This window comes from Crocodylus porosus, unplaced genomic scaffold, assembly GCF_001723895.1.
Source record: "Crocodylus porosus isolate Cpor-Errol unplaced genomic scaffold, CroPor_comp1, whole genome shotgun sequence".
Classification (NCBI taxonomy): domain Eukaryota; kingdom Metazoa; phylum Chordata; order Crocodylia; family Crocodylidae; genus Crocodylus; species Crocodylus porosus.
In genome coordinates, this window is record NW_017728931.1 from 43,107,944 (window position 1) to 43,131,021 (window position 23,078).

Here is a 23,078-nt window from a genome sequence, read left to right on the forward strand (position 1 = left end):
TAGAAAGCCACTTTGTAATGCTCTGGCACTGTAAAAGTGTATTATGTAGGAGTAAGATGCCATGTTAATGCTTCTTTACTCTGCAAGAACACTCAACACTAGTCACTAGTGTAAATGACAATTAAATCCAAAATATGTAGAGGCAAAACTTTTGCTCATGCCAATATTACCAATCTTTCAAAACTTGGACATAACATTTCCATCCCCTAAAGATTCATCTCTTTGTACAGCCATGGGCAACTGCAACTTCTCTTTAAAAGAAAACCAGACAAAACTTTCTATTTCTGTGGAATGAAGGAAAATCATGAATCCAATTTAAGGTTTTATCCCAGAAGATCCTGTTGACTTTAAAGGTCCTCAGTTATTACTCATCTAATGAATTGCCAGGTCATATTATATCTAACATTTGACTAAAATATATAATATGACACTGTCCATAACATTTGTCAGGTTAATCCGTTGGTCATCTTCTCGCCAACAGTGCACTTTACCACACACCAGGCTAACATGTGCACACTTAAAAATGAGGCAAATAAATGATCTGCCCAATTTTGAATTAATACAATTTAATTTTAGACTCATTCACAGTCCTGTATATTTGGCCACTGTCCCCCGCTAAAGCGTATCTTGAACTTGCAGTCTACTCTTTCTAAGGGAAAAGTTGTTAGCAAAATTCAGACAACATGCTACAGGTAAACTGGACAATGTGGAAGGCTACACACACTGTTTTATACCAGCTGAATATATGGCTTAGATCTGGCCATTCCAAAAGGCCCTAAGTAAGTTGACTTTCTTCTCACAAATGCATTCACTGGTGGGAACTTCCTCATACAAGACTTGCTCCTTCCTTTTTTCCTGTGACGCTGGCCCATGTCCCCCTTTTCCATTCTCCTTGTCAGAAGCTCCACCTCCAGCAGCTCTGCTAATGCCTCTCAAGGTTACTTTGCCTATTTTCACTTCTATTTTAACTTCATACACGCTGACTTTGGCTACCACTTCTATATTGAGTGTTCAACCTTTGCCTCACCTTCTCTGACCTCTTCTTCCCCATCTTCTCTCTCTTTTACCTCCCTGACACATCACCACCATACTCCCATGTCATGCAAACCAGAAGACAATTTGGTGCACCTTTTCTCCGTAGCTATTCGCCACTCTTGAGAATCCCACTGTCCTCCATATCATAAAAAATCAGAATCTTCATCTTCCCCTTCTCTTTATCCACAAAATATGATCCATTCCTGTTTTTATATCGTTGTTCATAATACCCACAATGGCAGTTCTTTTTCTAAAGCAACTAGTTTCCACTCTGACTTTTTTCAAATCCTCTCTCAAAATATGCTTCTTCTGTGAAGCCAACCAACCCAAAAAAAAGGTGTGTTATACATATATATTTTAGTGAAACTATACTGCACAGTTCTGTGATCTTTCAGTCATCTGCAAGTATTTGGTGTGTCTTTAGATAAAGCCCTATGTACCTAAATTGTTTGGTTCCTCTATGCAGGGTTTAAGTTCCTTGAGGCAAGAACCATCTCATCTGTTCTGTACATATTTTCTATACCCCACAAATAATCTCCACAGCACAAAGATTCAAAGATATAGATAGATACGGATTAAAGACAAATCTGCCATGAAGTATGTTCTAAATAGAAAAGCTTTAACTTTATCTTGACATTATTGAAGGGATGGAGTTAAGAGAATTCCCAGCTGAATTAGTATAATAAAGATGCTATAATTATTCAGCTATTTACAAGCCTACTTCTGCTCTACAGTTCCTAAAACAGAATGACATCTTGTAACTGGCATCAGGTGGAGAATCTTGAGTACTCAGGCTTTGAGTCTGTGCATGTGACAATAGGTGCTGAAAAGACACTGTCGGTGAATGACACCCTTTCTTTAGCTACAGAACAAGAACAGCAGTGGCAGCTTCTGTACACCACTCTGTTCATTCTGGTTTGGGTGGATCAATTCTATGAAAGAGAAATTCAGTCTTCATAGTCCACTCATTTGTCTTTTAGCTGAGGTCACCTAAAATTTGCAAAGTAGTTCCAAATGTGGTGACGGCTTTTATTACTACCAGTGAAAACATCACGGAATACCATGGAATAGGATCACATCAGCTGTCTAATAGGTGGAAGATAATCTGGCCTATACTATTGTTGTTCTTGACTAATAGTGAGGGCTGGACAGATTTTGATGTTCTTCCATCTTTGTATTTTTTTCATGATTTGGAAAGAGAAATGGATCTTGACATATCTCTCCAAAACTCTTAGGGTTCCTATAAACAAGCAGGGAGCCTGCTCCAACATGCTGTAATTCCAACGCGTCGGGGTGTGGAAATTAATACGCTCCAGCAGCCTGCAGTTTCACGTATATCAGCATCGCCACACTGAAAAATGGCAGCCGGGTGGTTTAAATTAAAGGTTGTTCAATGAACTTTAGTTCAAAGCACCCCGCCACCATTTTTTTAGCACGGGGATGATGATACATGTGACACTCAGGTGCTTTTAATTAGTGCTGCTCTTGAAGCTGCACTAATTAAAGCACCTCCCCTCCCACTGCCTCCTGGAACACTGTATAAACATCCTTAGTTCCCCAGTTTTGCTCCATCCAACTATTTTTGGTACTTAGATGGCTCCTGCTTCTGTAGAATATGAGCTCCACATAAGCCCCAGACAATCTTTACAATAGTTCCTGGCAACATTCCAAGAAAGTAAAGATGGACGATTATCTTCCTTTTACAGATGGGGAGTTAAGATCCAGAGAGGATGAGTGTCTTGCAAAGCCACACAGGGAATCTGTGGCACAGCAAAGAATTGAATCCAGGGGTGTACAGTTCCAAGCTGATGCACTGACGATTAGATCATCCTTCCTATCCAAGTGTTTTTTGGACAGACTTTCAGGGAGAGTACACCACTGTTGGTTCAGACTACAGAGAGCCTACTACTCAGGGTGACTATATGGGACAATGTGAAATCTGGGATGCTGCCTGCCTACCCCTCCCTACCCCCTCCGCTGCAGGGAGTCAATAGCTCATTTAAGTCTTTACTTCACAGGTGTTAACAATCACCTATGAAGTAACAATTAGTGTTAATAGGGTGTCCTACTTCACAGTTCCTTCTGCTCTGCCTCTTTGCTCCACTGTGCCTCCAGGCCCAGGGTGCTTGTTTTCATTTCCACCAGCCAGCTGGGACCAGCCTCCAAAATCTGGGACTGTCCCGGCCAATCCGGAACATACGGTCAGCCTACTACTACTGAACCGTATGGTCTAAATCAGCAGTTCCCAAACTCTGACAGACTGTGCACCACCAATTTAAATGGATACAACCTTAAGTACTACCAGCAAATTTTTCTCAAACAAAGTAATTATAATACATCTGTTAATGCGTCCCACTGACAGGTTGTCTGCGTACCACTGGTTTATGAGTTGCAACTTCATTCAAATGTAAGAGTCCATGCTGCTCCTCACCCTCAACCCGCACTGAGGTGCAAAGACACTGCTCACCTGGTGGGTGCATGCTTCTGCTCCTCCTCTTCATCAGTGTCACTGCTGATGGTGATGACACTGACTGCAGGGCTGGGTGTGTCTGGGATGATTATTGTCTGCCGCTGCCGCTCCCGGGTGGTGCTGGAAGCCACATCACCCCACCCACACGTGACAGAAGTGCTGCAGGCAGGGCTGTTGTGCACCATGGCACAGCGAGGGGGGGTGTTCTCCTTCACTCGTTTCGATCGCTGAGGAGAGCTAATGGACTGGGACGATGACACCTCATAGGTGGATGCATTTCTGAAAGCAAAAAAGACAACCAGCTGGTGAAACCTCGGATCACCCCACTGCCACAATGTCACTGACTTTGGATCGTTCAGTCTCTCTTGCTCTGAGGCTTGTGGGGCTCAGATAACTGCACTTCTCTGAAGAGGGGAGTATCTCATATCATTCATCATTACAGCTGGCTGAAAACTATTTCTCTCCCACCCGCATCTGGGGGAGAATGTTGATTAAATGGGCAGAAACTCAACAGCAAACAAATAAATTCTGCCCCAAACTGCACTACTGCCATTTGGAAAACTGCTACGGTATCTCATGGGTATCCCTCACCCTGCAGTATCCTGGGAGATGCAGGCCAGCCAGAGAGGCCAGCATACATAGAAGAATGGGAGTTCCAGCCTGAGTGCCTCATGCTCCACATTCTCTTCTACATGCTGAGCTCGCTGGTTAAACTACACTTCACAGGCTACACTGGGGCCAGGTTCTCAGCCAAAATATTTTGACTCTTCACAAAGAATCAAAAGGTAGTACTGAGAGCAGACATCTTTCGTTATGTTGTTTAGTTGGAAATGAAATATTAAGAAAGAACTGATTTTTTTTTTCAACACAATGGAGCAAAACAGAGGTGTTCCAGATGGAAACCCACTGAGTTCCTTTTGGTTCTGATGTGAGCAGCAAAGCTGGGGGGGTGTCTGTGTGAAAGGGGAAGTAAATGGGAACAGCTGCCATCAGCAGAGGAGAAAAACATCCTCAAGTCCTTCTTTTTCTGCCTTCCTGCTTCAGTCCTCTTCACAGACAGTAGAATGGGGATTGATTTGGATCAGTTGCCTAAACATGGCACCTACCCATCAAAGGGTGAATGCAACAGAGAGCACTTGAATGAAAAAGGAGTGCACATTCACTAGTACCCATATCATTATTTTCTAAAGCCTTTTCATTTTTATTTAAATTTGCTCAGAACAGAACATTTTCAGATTAAAAATAAAAAAAAAGCAAAGGTTCTAGTTCTGTTTTGCAGGCAAGTTTTGTTTGCATTTTTGGTTTGGCCTAAAAGCTAGCAAAAGGAATAGGTAACGTATTCAAAGGCAGGAATTATGGACATATCACAGCACACTGACTTACACAGGGTCTTTTGCATAACAAATGACTGCACCGTAGCATTTGCAGTGCTTTTTGAATACCAATGAGAAACACGGAGTACCCTTCTCTCAAAAGGAGCACGTTCCTCATTTGGATACAAAAGCATCGCAAATAATGGAAAAATGTAGGACCATGGAAAGCAGCCGCTCTGAAAGCGGCCAATTCCTTTTCTGTCGCAGACACCCTGCATGCAGGGTGGGCTAGGAAGGGAAGGCAGAGAGACTCTGCATGTCCAAATGCACTGTGATATGTTCCCTATTTTACTGGCTTGCTGGGTTGTAACTGCCTCTGTTCTGCATTATGAATCGGCCAAGGAAGCTGGAACCAGCCCAAAGTAAATGAAACATTAGACATAAGAAAGCAGATAAATAGGAAGGATTTTAAGCAAGTGGCATCTTAACCAGAGTTGTACTGATTGTGAATTCAGCGCAGCTCCCTTGGCCCCAATCAGGTCACCCAGGGAAACAGGAAGCCCTTCTATTCTTTCCCCTTCCATACATCCACCCCATTTTAGGTCCCCTTTTCCTCCCCAAACTCTGAAACTGAAGGTGCTACCCTGAAGACCTCAGGGCTCTGCACCTTGACAAGGTAAGCACAAGCAGCAGCCATGCACATTTGTCGCAAACACCCCCACTCATCAGCATGCCTTCCCCTTTCCCTGCAGAGATGAGTAAGGGGGTGACCACATCCTGCATTTTGGTCATGTAACTATATATTATGGGCTAAAACTGAACCCGCCTGCTACTGCAAAGCAAAATGGCCATAAAGCTGATGGATTCAACCATTTAGGAACTTTCTCATATACAAGAATCTTTGGGTAACACAGACTTTCTATAATGACTCCTACGCCACCTCCCACTTCAGATCCTGATGCAGGTGGTATTCTTATGCCTCCACGATTCCCAGCTGTCAGAATGGTCCCTTGGGACATGCATAGCTAGCATAAGCTGGGTGTACAAACAAGGTGACCACTCTAATTATGCCAGAGACTGGGCTATTTCTAGAATGGGGAGGACAGAAAGGTGGTATAAAAGTTACAGTTGCTCCCTGTACTGCAGTGAGTGTTATTCCTGGACCACAGACTCTATGTGCATGCAGTCACCTGGTTGCTTTTGCACAGACACATTCTAGGTGCATATCTGAGGTGTGTATTGCTGAGAATCTGCCCCTTGAGCCAATGACAATGGTGAGGAAAAGTGACCATTCGATGGAATGTCTTTGCAACCAGATGGGAGGAAGAAGTCAGGCCATTTCTTTGCAGAAATTTTGAGACTGGAAGGTACTGGTGCAGTATGTTAGAATAGAATGCAGTTTCTTTTTTAGTTATGCTAAACACCGCACTGTTACATAATATATATTAGATGTAATGTATTAAACTCACAGGGTCTGTCACCACTCTCTTTAACCTTGCCCAGTCATTTCCACCTGTGCACACTGAGTGCAAATTGTGCATAAAACACAGAAAACCATAATTGTATGCTCCTTTTGCAGTGGTGTAAATAAGTGCACAAGCACATGATAGCAGAGAACCAGGTCCACAATACCAATATATTATAAAAAAATAACCCCAGGCACCAAGATGACAATCTAGAATTTCACAGGCCATGGAATAAACTAGTCTGCACCTGGGAATGTCAATAAGCAACTCTTCTATCCATATACCAGCCGTGTTTGCATTTCAGTGCTGCCCCCACAGTCCCCACAAATCCAGCAACAACAACAAAAAACACCAGAAAAAAATGTATAAACAGACAACAAGGAGCATGCGTGAGCTGGGAGCAGGGGACAGGTAACAAGATTTTTGATTGGCAGTAATTTGTGGAGACTCATGTAAGTCATTTGTGGCTCTATCACTCACAAGTGATATGGTCATCCCAAATGCATGGCATTAAAATTTTATGCCACCCAATGCCATCATACAGTTATATTTATACCTATTCTATTCTATATATATTCACTGAAGTGGAAGCAGTAGGGCTTTTAAGTGGTTCAATATCCACTAATTCTGCCAAGACATCACTTTACTAGATTTAAACAGGCACAGTTTCACAGACTTCTGTTCGAGTGACTTTGCCTTTCTCGGGGGAAGCAGAGTGGTACCCTATTACAGAGCGGAGAGAGAAAGATTCACAGCATGATGGTCCTGATTTTCCTCCCTCTGACATAGGTTCAGCTCCACCTACTTCTGATTTACACAAGTGAACAAGGGAGAAGAATCAGGCCAGCTCTACATGGTAAACTTCCAGTGCCTGCCAATGGTACCCTTGACTATGCTGTGCTGCTTCATGCAGACTGGAAACAACCATGCAGCACCAGAAGCTGATTAGCATGGGAGGTGGGCTAATTGGCACTGTCACTCTGCAGCACTAATTAGCCCACCTGGATGCTACTCCAGCATGGCCTGCTTGTGACCTTCACTACCAGGCACGATAAAGTTGGCTGTGTAGATATGGTTTTAAGCCCTCTAACTGGAAAAAGTACCTCGTTCCCAGTCCTGATTCACCTCCTAGCATTTTTGCCATTGCCATACATATACGCACAACCATTTGACAGCACTGAATTTGAACTGGGGTGGGGGGTCTTTAGGTTTCCACTAGGTTCTTCCCCACTTACCTTGTAGATGACTGGTGCTGTTTATTCTTCCGGGAGGAAGTGGTGCTGGTTGGCTGTTGCCTCATGACGTGAGCCACACCCACATTCAACGGCTGAGCTGCTGGAAGGGTCACATGACTAGCTAAAAGCGCAGGCTGTTGCATGATGGGATTATAATGGCTACCATGAGCATGTGTGTTTCTGCAAGAGGGAGGAAAAGAGGGAGGAGAGAGCTGCCTTTAAAATGTTTGTGTATCCACTGGCTGCCACCATTCTCAGATGTACCCAGTTAAAGGAGATTTCAGGCATTTCCAGCCCTGGCATCATATTTTAGCTGTTTGTTTTTTTACCTTGTGAAGGCCGTTTCCTTTGCTTTATTTTCTTTTCTGGATAGGAAGAAGTGGGGAAAGGTTGAGGAAGATGGATGTACCATACATATTTTGAACCCATGTCCTGCTTGAGCCACTCAGTTCAATTGAATTCATCGCCTGAAGGGAGCACTCAAGAGTGATATAGGTCTCTTCTCCTCCCTAGATCTAAACACTGATTCAATAATTCTCATACTCTCTCCCTGCCTGGAGAACAAGGGACTGAGCTTGGGACCAGCAACATAGCATCAATGGGCACAAACTGTGATACCATCTCTACTGCGCAGTAGTAACACGCTACTGCACAGTAGGGTTGGAAACAAACCATGCAGCACCAGGACTCTGCAGTACCGGCAGTTACTGCACAGTCATCTAGTACTAAGTCATTTAGTACTTTAGCACTTTATTACTAAAGCAACTACTAAATGACTGAGTAGTAACAACTGTGCAGGTGGACGTGTGTGTAGATGTGCCGTCAGCATAAGCCACCGTCATCTGTACCTCGAAACAGACACAGGCAGACAGATACGCACACACACTCATTGTTCTTTGACCACTTTGACAGTGTTTTCTTTTTTGATAGCTGTTTGGTACCTAAGTATCTACCCTACACAACCTGATAACCATCTCTTCTTTGGGAAGACTTTCATGCCTTTTTCTGATGTGACTAAATACCCCTGGTGCACATGACAATTATGGAGCAATTCATGTATTAATTGTACCACAAATAGTAACAGTGCTATATGACCAGCCAATTTATGGCACCATAAGTGGCAAACCAGCCACAAAGATATTCCATAAAATATCCAGCATCAGCATGGACATGGGGGTCAGCATAGGAACTGGGAGAGCCCTAGTCCAGATGCCAAATATCAGCTGCTGGAAAAGCAGGTTGCAGGGTTCCCTGATGGTGAGGCGAAGAGAGGGGGAGCCAAGGCTCTAGCCAGCAGGAACCTGGCAACCCTCATGCCCCTGTGGGGGTTACAGGGCAAAGCATTTTAAAATGCTGGTTTGTGGATAGATGAGCTGAACACATGGTTTTTAGGTGTCTTGGAACACAGGGACCCTGGATGGGGGAAAGGCTCCCCACTCATGGGTTTCCGGTGTCCACGACTTCTCAAAGCCATGCATGCAGTTGGGGTGTCCTGGGACCAGGCCTGACAATCAGCAGATTGTCCGACCTGGTCCCAACAGCTCAGGGTGTCAAACTGGAGATGGGACTTTTGGGGCTTAGAGCTGGGCCAGCAGTCAGCAGATTGTTGGACCTGCTATGGACAGCCCCAGGTCTCAAACCAGAGTCAGGACTGTTGTGGCTGGATCTTATAATAAGCTGATTATTGGAGCTGGCCCACACAGCTCTAGGGTGGAACTTGCTGGGGGTGGGGACAGCCCTGGATCTGGGATAAAACCACTCTGTCTGATCTGCAGGACTAGACTGGAGGCAGCTCAGCAGTGGCACACTTGGGACTGGAGAAATATTATGCCTCATGCACATCTAGCAAGGCAGATGGCACGTTGTTTGGGATGGGCCATAACATTTCTCCAACCCCAATTGTGCCATTGTGTTAACCTCTGCCAGAGGCCTTACAAACACAAACTTGGGGAACTCCGAGCCTGTACTGAAGACTTCAAGTCCCAAGCAATAGTGACGATTGTTAAGATCAAAGTATAACACAGGTCACCATGCTTTATGCTAAAACAGCATTTCCCAACCAGTGTACTACAGCATTTTGGGCTGAAGCCACACCCCCACACCTGCTCCTGCTGCTGCGAACAAAGACAGACAGGGAGTGTGGCTCCAGCCCTCCATGTCGGCATCCAGCTGGCCATGCGCTACCACTGTCCACACTCCCTGAACGGCTGCACACCAATTCCCTCCCTCCCCTTCCACTCCATGTCCGGTGTGCCACAGTGTTTTTTTATTTAGGTAAGTGTGCCGTGGGGTGAAAAAAGTTGGGAAATGCTGTGCTAAGATACTAACCCACAGGGGACAAGCAATGCCCCGTGGATCACCTGGTTATGGCCCAGACCACCAGACCACTCTTCCAGCTAAAGTTCAGTACAGAGATGATTTCTACAGTCTCCAGAGAAGACAGGAGACAGCCTGATGATGCAACATCATTTGCCCACAAATTGTTCAGCTGAGAAACCATCTTGGGGGAAAAAAATGATGTTCTGACCCAATATTGATGTCTTATTTTCTGGCACAAGCCACAACATTGTTGCTTTTGGCTTTCTTTTAAAAATCAACATGGGGAAAGTGACAATGATTAAGTTTCATCAAGGATGACCAAAAGCACACAGTTTCAATGTGCCTGAAAATGCTCTGACTGTGACTGTCCACACAAAGGCCACAGACATTTCGCATTCAATATTCACACATATACACAATCTGAGATATCAGCAAACCTTCAGACATATATTCAAACCTTCTCACATATATTCAAACAAATCCTTCAGAGGTTTCCTGTTTACCTCCAGTCTGCCAGTGGCTGGGTTCCTGCCATGGATTCTGGGATGACGGTTGCATGTTGGACTGAAGTGTGGGTAGCTACTCCCGTCAGTTGCTGCCAGGCTGGAGGGAGCAGGATCTGCTGAGTACCACTAGGCCAGGCCTGCTGTTGAACAGAGGAGAAATTTGTTCTTAACATGAATCACCATACAATGCTGGTCCACATTAAGGCAGACTTTAAATAGGAATACCTGGCTCTTGCATAATACTTTTCATTCGAAGTTCGCAAATGCCTTTGGAAACTATAGCAAAATAATGATCAAGATAGATGAAGAGAGAAGCAGAAGAAAAATTCCTGATAATGCATTCAAAGGGATGCAGCCATAGCACAGTTAGGCTCAGGAAAAAATAAAATGAGAGCTGGCCTGACCTTCAACCCAAATATCAAATGGAACTGGATCTTTTTATTTTAGTCCTTATATGCCAGGTGGGTTCAGCAGTCTCACCATGCTTTCCCCTACCACTTGCATTTCTGAAAAGGCAGAAGAGTTGTATCTTGGTCCCTCAGCAGTTGTGGCTTATATTACAAGTGGAGGGTGTCCTTACATTTCATTCATTTCAAGGCCTCCTAAAGGTGCAGTCAAACATACCCAAGAAACCTCTGAGCTGGGAAAGCCCAAAGACTGCAAGGATTGGAACAAAACTACTGTCCAAAGGCCAGCAGAGAGACTGCCAACTCAGAAATATTTCCTTCTTTGCTACACCAGCAGAATGTTATTAGAACATAGGAGCTCTTGGAAGTCAGGCAAGGGAATAGGTGGGTTGTGAATCCTAATAAGGGAAGGAAGAAAGGTTTAAGGTTAAAAAAAAGATTAGGAATCTTGAAAAGGAGGAGGTGAGAGAAAGAGAAGAGGCAGCAGGAGGGTGGGAGATGACAGGGGAATGGAAAGATGAGCTCAGAGGGAGGGTGGGAGGGAGATGACATGGAAAAATGGGCTCAGAGGGCAGAAGGAAGGAAGGAAAGAAGGACTTTGATTTTTTAACTACTTTATTCAGGGGTTTGGGGTAGAAAAAGTTGGCCCCTCCGGAGTCCAGGTCCAATATACAAAGCAAAGACAAACAAATTACCATCAAAACAAGAGCATCATGTCATTACATTCATAACACCACACCGTGACAGACACCTTTGCAGTATCACATCATGCCTAACATGCCGTTATGCAGTCAGGACACCAGCCACATGGTCATATAGACCAAAGCCCTCTATGAACAAACGATTCTTACCCTGCTCTATCCAATCATACATGTGACAACACCTTCAACTTCCCACACAGAAAAAAGCAGCCTGGTGAAGGCCTGGAGCACAGCATGAGCTGGGAGTCGCAGTCTGATACTGAGCCTGCCTGGTTGCCCTGACCGGGCATGGCACCAGAGCACGTACTGAAGATGGCCATCCTCCACGTGGCACAGCGCTCCCTTGAGGGCCCAGGTTGCCTCAAAGGTGGACACTGCCTGCCAGAGCACAGCATGCTCAAACTCCAGTGAGAGGCATGCCCGCAGAAGGAGACTGAAAAGCCACAGGGCATCATCTGAGCCGGTCCTGGCAAGCTGGCTGTGGTGGCTTTTGAGGACAGCCATCTTGGCCTGACCCAGCAGAAAGTTGGCCAGGCAGACAGCGCCCCACTCGGCCGCCTGGTACAGGTAGGAGCACACGTAGGTGGTCACCCAGAGGCTCCTGCGCAGCACCAGCAGTGGCAGCTCAAGGGTGATGAAGAGCAGCCTCAGGTGGGGACAGTTGAGGAAGGCGTGAAAGAGGTTCTTCTCAATGCCTCTGGGGCAGAAGGGGCAGGCCATCGAGGCAGCTGAGTCAAACTGGGAAGCAAACGTGCCAGTGGCTAGGAGGTTGCCAGACTTCTTGGTGGTTGGTGGCTTATACAATGAGTGCCGAGCCAGGTGAGCCGGTGGGGAATCTGGAGGCCCCAGGCACCATCGCCACAGTGTATCAGGGTGGCCCGCCAGCACCTGGGCATGGCAGACGTGAACCACCCAGGCATACAGGCTTCTACATGGCAGAGAAGCAAAGGGACAACTCGTGTCACTGTCGGGAAGCAGGGGAAGTGTCAGCAGGGTGCCAGCTCACTGGCCACGGCCAGGGCAACAGGAAGGAAGGAAGGGTCTAGTCAGGTTAGGAGTCAGGAAAGAGAAAGCTGTGATGTGGAACAGGACATTTAGACAGGCTTCTCTGTACCAAATATATATAACCGGTCACTAATTCCAATTGGGTCATCTCCGAAGCACTGGATAAATCTATGAGATGTACAAACTAAATTGATTTAGATGCTACCAGAGGGAATCAGCTCTCTAATCCTAACACACATGTGAGACTGAGGCCACAACTTTACTTCAGTATGTTACACTTTATTCCACTGGTTGCCTTGCTGACATCCTGGGACTTTTTTGCAGTGATGTGCTTTTCAGTATCAGAATCTGTCCTTGAATTCACTTCAGTCAGGTCAGCCTTAATACACACAAGTCGCATAAGGGAAAGCAGCTGGTTACTTTTCACAAATACAAGGGAACCCAGTAACAAGTTCTAAGGCCCAAAAGATGTAATGCTCATGTTGGCAAATTGATTTTGAAACAAACAGATTTAAGGAGCCAAGCTCCATTTTCACCAACACCTTCAAAGCGTGAAGATGTGTTGAGGTCTTTGAAAATGAGAACAATGCTAGGGCCCATCTATATTACAACATATGCACAGAAATCAGAACTTTATTTAAAAATTGTTTTGAAGCATGATCCTAGCAACTTTCATTTTTCACTCAGACTGACAGGAAATGCCTTATCCAAAAAAAGAGCTAGCCACTATACCAGCAAACCTTCTTTAACCACTGTGGAACATGCTGTTAAAATGGGGTAAATTAAAAATGTGAACTGGATTACAGCTTAAACTTTGTTTGAAAATGGCTTCAAACACTGCAAAGCCCTGGAGTTGAGAGGACCTTTGGCAAGAGACCATTTCATGTCAGCTTTTGATTAATCTATGGACAAGGAAAACAGGAAGAGATTGTGTTGGTGACAGCAGCCTACTGTTATATAACAACTTTCAAATGATAAACAAGCATTAGCTAATCCACTAGTGGAATGACATACATCAATAATTTAACAGTTCCTTGTAACACTTCCCAACAATTGTAGACAGGAAGTGAAGGAGGATACTGTACCCAAAAAAATCCCTGCAAGATTTCAAGGCAGATGGAGCTTAAGATCCTCAGGACCTTATACAAGATGCATTTCTTGTGCAGTTGCCCCCTACTGCAAATGCATTTCTAATTTCAACATTTGCTTATAATTATTTAACTCCTATAGTTGTAAGAAAAGTAGCCACCATGGAAAAGCAATACTTTTGTGTTTGGTATTCATGAAGGGGTGTTTTCCGTAAGCAGAGAAAACTTGTCATTAATCCATAATACTAATCATCAAGGTACAAAAATGTGTATATAATGCATAAGAAAAATATAATTTCTTAGTTAAAATTTTAAAATCTAGCACTTTCTGATTATGCTTCCTTCAGTGTTCACCCTTCCTTCCTTCCTTACGTTGCATACGTAAGACAACCTGCTCATAACAAAAGCAACCTTACAGAATGGGGCACATGATGCCAGTCTTGGAATCTAATCTTGAACCACCTCCCACTACTTGGCTGGGGCATCTGGTCTTGATAAACCTGCCTGGTGAAAAGAATGCTGTATTTTCTAGTGGGCATCAAGTAAGAAAAATGGGGAGATGAGGCTCTATAGCCAAGGGTTTACGGGTAACCCAAGTAATTTCGTCCTGATCTGAATAACCTTTACAAACCAATTAAAGGTCTGGCTAGACATCCTAGGGGATGAAAGTAGTGTTGTAGAGCCTGAACACCAGTGCTTCAAGCTTCTGCCACTCTCCAATGTGGCTCTACCCTAACTTGGAAGAACAACTCCTAGGAATATCATCACATCCATTCATTGCTTGGTTTCTAGACTGAAATTGCAATGTCAACAGATGTCAAATGTGATGGTAGCTACTGACTGCTGGGAATTAAACTGAGAATGTCCTCTTATTAATAAATTAGCTATTAACAGCAGGCCCTCTTCCTGGGATCTCTCAAGTGTATTTTAACAGCCTCTGCAGCAATTTTTACCTTGCGTCTGAGTTACCTGTGTAGTCTTACTAAGAGGTTGGGCTATGGATTTATGTAGGATGGTGTAACAGGGGAACCCCTTCCCCCTGTTACTTGGAGCAAATGAAGCTTGCAAAGAAGGAGCTGTGCTACCTGCATCTGCTGCCAAGTGGTCTGCAGAGCTCAGCCTTCAGATTTCAGGGACCAGAACGCTTGACTGCTGAATAGGGGATGAGGAGCACCTGGGTCTGATTAACAACAAACCAGGACAAGTGACCAGAAGGGTAGGGAGAATCAAGGGCCATATAAGCCTGAGTCTGGAGTCCAGAGCCCTGCCAGGGTCAGGGACCAGGGGGCAGCTACAGCTAAAGCCAAGAGAAAGGCCTGGAGGGTCCAGATAAGGAAAGAGAGGCTGGGCCAGAGGAGCCTAGACAAGAGAGAGAGAGAGCCCTGCTACAGCTAGGGATGAATTGACTGGCAGCCTAGTGATCAGCAGTATGGGGCACGAAAAGCCGAACTCCAGGCATCAGAAGGCACCTGCTGACATTTATTAACCTTTTGACATCAAAGTACAGCCGGCAAGAGAGGAGGAGGCCCAAGAAGGGGAACTGGAGTGGGAGAACAGGCTAGGTTGACCCCAAAGGAATGCTCCTGCCTCAGGCAGGAGGGTGGGCTAGATGACCTCTAGAAGTCCCTTCCAGCCCTGCTTCTCTTGGGTTCTATGACACTTTCAGAGATGACAGACCTGGGTTGAATTCAAAGCAATGGCAGATAAAATGTTTCCTATGTACAGTGATTAGAAGAGACTATCAATTGGGGTTCTTCCACCCATGTCTCCTGAGTGCTGAAATGAAAGTTAACAGACCGCTGCCATTTTCTGAGACCAGCCCTAACCCCAGCCCCTATCTACTTACTAAGACAGGGCTTGTACTGGAATTTCTGAAGGTGCCTTGGGGGAGCCGGATGCCCAAATCCCATTGAGTTCTACCCCCTGTTTTTCTATCAAATGGTCCTAATTCTCCCTTAGGCTCCTTTGAAAAAATCCAACTTTACCATCTGAACTTGCATATGAACTAAGTTCTTAAAGTAGATTCTGGATTCTGCCTTAAACCCCCATGTGTAATCCCAACAGAGGTCAATGAGGAGCTTCATTCCTATGGCCAGTGACAAAATCAGGTCTAGCCACTCATGTGCTTACCTAAAGGGCTGATGTGCTTCACAGCCTCTGACTCCATTGCTTTCTTAAGCAAACTGGAGTACTGCAGTCTACTAAACAAGCCTAAAAATCACGTTTGTCTCCTCGTTTCCGTCCCTGGCACTTTCTAGCTGGTGCCACTGAGCCTCTGGGGTTTAACTCTCAGCCTTCCTATTGTCATGTAAGTATCATTCCATCCACACTGTCATGGACTGTATCCCAGTGTCATCTTGTTCTGATGACTTAATTTAGGAGTCATATAAATCTTTTGCAGCTTGGTCACAGATTCCTTCAATGTGATAGTAAGGCAGTTTCAGTGCTGGCATAAAAAGCAAGTACATTCATAGCTTGGGCCATGAAACACAGGGGTGTTGAATATATCCCTCCCTGAGGCTGTAAGCACCAATGTGTGGGGCTACACTGTGTGACTCCACAGTACTAAAGGGCAAAGCTGGAAATGTTGAGAATATCACCATGGAAGTATTTCACTCTGTTCCTTCATGAACCAGATTCAGAGATCAGGCTTGGAGAACTCCTTATTTCTGATGAGAAATTCCGAAACTCCCCCTCACACCCACCTCCCCACAGCAGTCCATAGTCCTTCTGGCCTCCCTTCCTCTCCCACTACCCCCACCCTTTAAAACCTCTTCTCAGCTCAGCTCCAGTTTTTGATTGTCTTGGAATTTTCCGCATTGCTGACTTGGATGAAAGGGCGGGTATGGTGGGGCCTCTCCATGTGTCAGCGACATCTACAGAAGCCAGGCTGAAAAGAACAGTCAGTCACAGGGAACAAGACAGCTGTTCACATCACTGTGCTACAATCAAGAACTAATGTTGGCCAAGCTGGTGGATGCAAGGTAGGGCAGGTTTTGATAGCTCGTGCTTAAAAAAGTTGACTGCAACTCCCATTACTCCAACTTGCAGAGGGCTACATAAGTTTACTCACTGACGAAAACCACTTCCTTCCTTGGAAAGAAGTCTAGATTTATTCAGTTCTCCCATTGTAGTAAGTAAATATAGATATGGTGCATGGTCCAGGCCCAAAATTGTTATCTATCAGGTAAGGTCCACTGACTGACTTAATCTACAGATAAAGGCTCGCCTGAACTAATCCACTAGAACAGTCCACTCTGCTTTCACATAGGAAAACCACTACTGAAGCCACAGTCTGCCCTCAGTTATACTTTTTCAGCCCTATGTGAGGTTCACGGGTATAATCAACACTACACTTTAGATTTAAGTCTTTTGAGAAGACATTCGGTGTACAAAGGGAGACAAGTCTATTCAGTGGCATAAGGCAAACAGCATAAATGGAGGGACTATATTCACCACTAGCTCCAGAGGCTGGTGACAGGCCTCCATGAATAGAGGAAATATGGAGGAGGAACACAAGTGGAGAAACACAGAACAATCTCTAAAGGGAAGAGGGGAGAGTACAGAAGGGATCTGGGTTGTGTCAGAGAAAGACTCCTGAGAAATGTGGAGCCCTGCCCCATTTTTGATGAGTGGCTGCAGAGCTTTTAGCAAAGGCCAGAATCAGAGCTTCTTTCCACCTGTCTCAGTGCATAGTATATAGACACATTTGCTCATAAGCATGAAAACAGACCCGGTGAGGTTGGCTAAAAGTTATTTTTACCACCTGCTTCACAGACTGCAGACAGCTAATTTTGCCCAACTTTTCATATCATGTTTCTGCAATAAACAGCCTACAAAGATGATATACAAAACATGACCCCTCCAACACTACCTTCCTTAAGGCAGAGGTCATCTATGGGTTTCAGGGCCAGGAGATATTTTCCAGGTCCCATCTTCAGGAATTCATAGTTCATATAGAATACATAGCAAGCGCTAACTCCTGGTTAGATGCCAATATTAGAGCAGTCCTTCCCACCCTCTTTCCCCTCCCTCTTCCTAATTTCTGTTTCCCTGCAAGCCCAGCTCTGAAACTCTGAAATTCTCAGAAACATTTCTGAAATGTTTCAGAGCCTTCCATTTCGATTTGAATTTGGTGTTTTGGGTGCTGAAACAGCCCAAAACACTTCCAAAATGAAACCGCTGACAAAATTTCATACAGCCCTAATGTGTACGTATACACAACTGCACTATCAATATCAATCACTGTTAGCCTTCTTCACACTGATATTTGGTGCATGAAACGTACAGAGTATTGAAAATCAGTCCTTTTATCTTTCCATTGCACTGTTTCTTAGGCTCTTCAGGCATTTTTACACATACTTTTTCATTCGGCGATGTGCCGGAGATCCACCGCTTCTGAGCAGACTTAATTAATCGAATCTGCTCTGCATGTGAGCTGACGTGCACTGCACTGTGCCACGTGCAGTTGTACAAGCAGCAAAATGCATGCCAGCACACAGAAAGTGCTAGCAGTGCACTTTTGAACTAATGCAGGTCCAAGGTGTTTTAGTTCAAAAGTGTGCCACTGTCATTTTCTCAGAGCTGATGTGCATTTTACCACTTATACAACTGCAAACGTTGTAGCACTGGGTGCTTTAAAAAGCGCCCAGTGCTGCAGTGCTTGCACATGTAAAAATGCCCTTTTCTACTGAAAAAGATGTATGGCCCACACTAAAGATTGTAACAGGCTCAGAGCACAGAGCATGTCAACACCAGAAAGGCAGCTCCATAACAAAGACTCTTTTATTGGGAATAGGTGTGGCATTTTGCCTTATGATAGGCAAGCGTATTACCTCTAGTTCACCTTTTCCAGGCTGTGTTGTGCTTTGCATCTGCCTCACTGTAAGTATATTTGTTCTCTGCTGAAGACATTTCTGATACTGCCTGAATCAGTAACCATTTTGATTCATTAAAACTTGCTTAAGAGGCCCCTTGAAGGAGGGTAGTGATGTCAGCGCCAGCTCCTGCTCTGGGTTTCCATTGTGGGAGATTCATTTATCGTCAGTACAGCCTCCTCAGAAACCATACCAGTAAAGGCTGCTGAAGAAATACACAGACCTGGTGTACTCCTTGACTGTCTTGGCCCTCATCTCTGCCTCCTTAGACTTTCCTATTCCACAACTTTTCTAAATGACATACAGTGCACCAATGGAATTCTTCGCCTCAGTAGACCATTCAGGCCAAGAGCTGAGAAAAGGCATGAATGGTCATTTTCAGCATGGGCCTGATGCAACTTATGCTGTTGTTCCCTTATTAATTTCCAGGCGGTTGGATCAAGCCTACTAAAAACGTAGTTGAGAAAAACAGTGGAGCCACTGTGAAAGCCCTTTGGGAGTCAGACTGGGCCTGCAAACTGAATGAGAGGCTGGGAAGGATGGCTGCTCCACAGAAAGCTGGAGAATTCACATATTTGCCCCATTTGCAAAGCCATGTCAGAAAGACCTGAAGGAAAGCTTCACTGTCTCTCTACTTTCTCTTTTAATTTAACTTTCTCTGCATAGGTCTCTTCAGAGGAAATTACCTGTGCAAGGAGTCCTGGCTGGATCTGAAGAGGCTGGGCCCCTGGAGCCTGAGTGACTATTGGAACGGCGTTCTCCATCCTCACAGAATACCCAGCATGCTTCGAAGGCGAGGCTTGTAAACCTAGTCCATAAGGAGAAAAAGTACAGATTTAGCCATCAGCAGCTGCTCATGGACCAGCCCCCTGATTTTGAGAGGTACTAAACACTTAACCACTCTAGCTGAAGTCAAATGGAACTGCAGGCACTCTGCCTCTTTGTTAATCAGGCCTTAGGTTCCTAGTTATTAAATCCTGGCAGAGTGACATCTACCAGCTTTGGCAAGCTCAAAACATGATAGGGCCAAATAAAAAGACACTTTCAAAGAAATTAAGAAATCAACCTTATCTAAATCTTGTGCATGCATGGTCTCTCTCAAACCCAGTATAGATCTCATGCTATAATGTGCACCTGGGGGGGCTTTCATAAGAAGGGAGTTAATAGTTTGTTTTCTAATGAAGCCCATTGTTTTCTGGTTTGACTAAAGGCAACAACCATAGATAGCTAGAAAAACACACTATTGCATGAGCATACTGTCTAACGATGAAGGTAGGAGAATGGAAATCCAGAATAAAAAGTTCAGCTCTTACATTTTACCGTAAAATTCCACCTCTTGCGAAGACAAAGAAATTTAGGCTTCAACCAGCCTAGCATGCTACAACCAACACTGCCTCCGCTACTCTACGTGGAAAATCATGTGTTCTAACACCACAACTCTACTCCCTAAACTGTCCTAATTTCCAGGACAAATGTTGTCAGCCTCATTTTAACCACATGACCAAAAAGGAGTAAACCAAAACTTGTCTATTTCTTAAGAGCATCAAGAAACACACCTACTGTTTCCAGAGCACCTATTATAAAAAGGGGCTGAAGAAATGAAAAAGCTACTTCAGAAATATGGCCCCACCAGCACCAAATGTCAGGTCTTAGCTGAACTGCAGATCTCTCTCCATCAACAGCTCCTGGTGATTACACTAGGTGGGCATTACCACTAGCAAAGAAAGTGTGCACCATGGCAGATTCTTTGGGTTTCAAAGCTCCACTTGTACAAATAATGGTTATGTCTGTCAACTCAAGGGATGCAGCTACATTGTTGACTAGCCACTGACTCTCACAAATGGAGCAAATATTCAGTCTACACAACTGGCTCTCCATAGCACTAACCTGCTGGGCCATCTTTCAGAAAGTGGACCACTGAGACACCTTGGAAGTAGTTATTAAAACATTCTCCTGTTTCCATGTTTACCCAAATGAGGCAGAGATGCCTCAAAGTACTCTGGCCAGGGGCAAAAAACAACATCACAATCACACAACCAACCGTCTCATGGGTCAATCCTATAGGTCTAGGTGTTCTCCCATCTAGATCATTTGAGAAATACTTGCTAGAAGGAGTAGTCAGATGAGAAGTACGTTAAACAACTGAGAGACTAGCTGCCCTGTTTCTTACCTTGGAAGCCTGGAGGGCAGACGATGAGGGCTTGCTGGAAGGGGTCAGGCCGAGCACAGATCTGCGCTGTTCCTGTCTGTAGGGGCATACTCCTCTGGGCCACCGCAGCCATGGACGCCGCTGAGGGCTGGTAGAGTGCAGATTGGTAATTTAGTATGGAGACTTCAGGGTTGGCTAAGGAAATAGTGGCACTGGTAGAGGTGGGAGCCAGGTTGGTGGCCTAAAGGAATGATGGGAATTAAACAAAACAAAAAATGAGGGAGATGGTATGTTGGAAGAAGCAAATCAAAAATAAATGAATCTCGGTAAAACCAGCAAACACAAAATAAATGAGGAGCAAAATGAGAAGGCACAGAGGCCAGGACAGGTGACATGGGTGCATGGGTAAAAGGATCATGCTAGGCATAAACAGTAAGGGTTTCTACAAACTGCGGCTGCCTCCAAGCACATCTCAATGTGTCTCCAGAGCCTGGAAAATGGGGAGCAGGGCCAAAATGTAGTGTGTCAAGAAGGAACTAGTCTCACAGTCAAGCTATCATCTCCACCCCATACACCACAAGGCCTCAGAAAATGTTCCATTCAAGAGTTGTGTGAAACTCAGTACTCCCTCAGGGAAGCGTGATTTGTGTTGATGCTCCCTTCCTACCTCTCAAGTTATACTTTGAGCCTCAAGGAAACCAGATAGCATGCAACTTGATAATGTTCACTGTAATTTTTTACAGGGCCCCAAGTTTCACTTGGCTTCACACTGAAACCTTTAATAAGAAAATTTTGCAGGAGAGAGACAGACCAAAGACCATTCATCCAACTCTGCTCAAACTGCCTTCAACATGGAGACTGGGAACAACAAAGCTCCAGTGGGAACATAGTATCAAATTAGAACAACCCCCCTTCCCACTTCTGTTTCCACCTGCTCACAAACACATTGGAACCAGCCCTGGAGGACTGTAAACACCGTGGACATGCAGGGGTCCTCAAGGAAAGTCTTAAGATTAGAAAGTCCGCAGAGACAATAGCACCAGAGCCATGTGCTGCCTCCATAACCATCAGTGCTACCTGTACTGCACCATTACAGCCACTAGGTAGTCAAAGGTGTCCGCCACCTCCTCTTCCTCCTCACTCCAGAGTACAAGTGGAATGTGTTCCTCTGCCCAATACACCAAGCAGCAACCACAGCTACTCCCAGAGGGACCCCCAGGAGTATCAAATGGGGAAGGAGACAAAACCCAGAGATTTTGTAGCAGAAGGGGACACAGAAGAGCCAAGACTGGTTGTATGGAAGAATAGATGCTGTGACTGGGTAGGCAAGTAGGGGTTCATTGTCCATCTGATAGACATTACAAAAGAGGAGAGTAGGACATGTGGATGGTGCTTGTCTAGGAATAGGATGGATAATTGGGAAGGGGAGTGGTGGGAAGAAAACATTTCAACTAAAAGTTCTATCCTCTCAGCCAAAGAAATTTAAGTGTCTCCCTCCCCTGTAAGTATTTTTCAGAGATTCTTTGAGAAAGCTGGAGCTATCAGGCCTGCCTCTAACATAAAACCTTTAGGAGAATTCAGAAATTTTCACTGAGCCACCCATAGAAACTACATGCTCCCTTTTACTGAAAGGATATAAAGCTGTATTTTTCTTTAAAACAAAAAAAAAAACCACACAGGCACATAATCATGGAAATATAAAATGTAGCTGGACACTCAACCCATCAATGAGAGAGGAATCACTATGACAAATAGCCCATGGGTCTGTTTTTTGGAAAATCCCATACTGAAAACATCACAACTGGCAGAGCCTCCCAGACCTCGGCAATTAGTGGACACACAGGGACACATTCTTCTTTTCTTTCTCATCTTAAGCAGGATTTCACTCTGCTAAGGGTCTTATGAAAAGGAACTGCTAGTGAGGCACAAGGTGAGAGACTCCAGTGTCTAATTAACTTGTGCTGTTTGGTTATAGTGAATGGTATCACAGCTCAGAGGCTTGGGGAAAAGTTACCAACAGAAAATTGGCAAGTTTAAGAGCAACCTTACTCTCCACCCCAAATTCTAAAAGCAGACAAGAAAGAATGGTCACCAACATTTACAAATGATGGCCTGCCACATCAAACCACAACCAACGAATGACCAACCATTGCATACACTGATGTGTCCTCTGCTTAATGAATGGTTTCTACTAACCTTTTCGAACCACATGTAACAGAAAATTGAGCCAGCCTGAAATCTTGATTTCACTTTGTAAACCTGGATAGAGCCTTTCAGACTTTCAATTTCTGTGTTACTGTCAATTCCACAATTATATTAGTGACCCTTATGGTGTCTTCTTATAGTACAAAAAGAGACTCCCAGAGCAATCTGCTCTATAAAAACCCTAAAGAATGGCAGCTGCACCTTGCTTCAGTATAAAGACAGATAAATTATTATCAATTAAAGGGAGTGAGGGAAGGTCTTCTGCATGTCAGACAGTTGTTTGGCAACTGTTTGCTGTGTGT

At 44.7% G+C, this 23,078-nt stretch overlaps 1 protein-coding gene across 3 annotated transcripts in view; it reads right to left on the reverse strand.

The window, feature by feature from the left end:
* HIPK2 (homeodomain interacting protein kinase 2) overlaps positions 1 to 23,078 on the reverse strand; it is a 138,976-nt gene that overhangs the window by 18,493 nt on the left and 97,405 nt on the right. For 2 of the 3 annotated variants that reach the window (XM_019544722.1, XM_019544724.1), the window contains exons 7-11: positions 20,593 to 20,812; positions 19,109 to 19,230; positions 10,342 to 10,484; positions 7,520 to 7,699; positions 3,503 to 3,784 (exon numbers count right to left, since the gene is read on the reverse strand). In XM_019544722.1, the coding sequence (XP_019400267.1) occupies positions 3,503 to 3,784; positions 7,520 to 7,699; positions 10,342 to 10,484; positions 19,109 to 19,230; positions 20,593 to 20,812 (947 nt within the window). The remainder of the gene's footprint in view (positions 1 to 3,502; positions 3,785 to 7,519; positions 7,700 to 10,341; positions 10,485 to 19,108; positions 19,231 to 20,592; positions 20,813 to 23,078) is intronic. The other variant, XM_019544723.1, reaches the window with a different exon arrangement.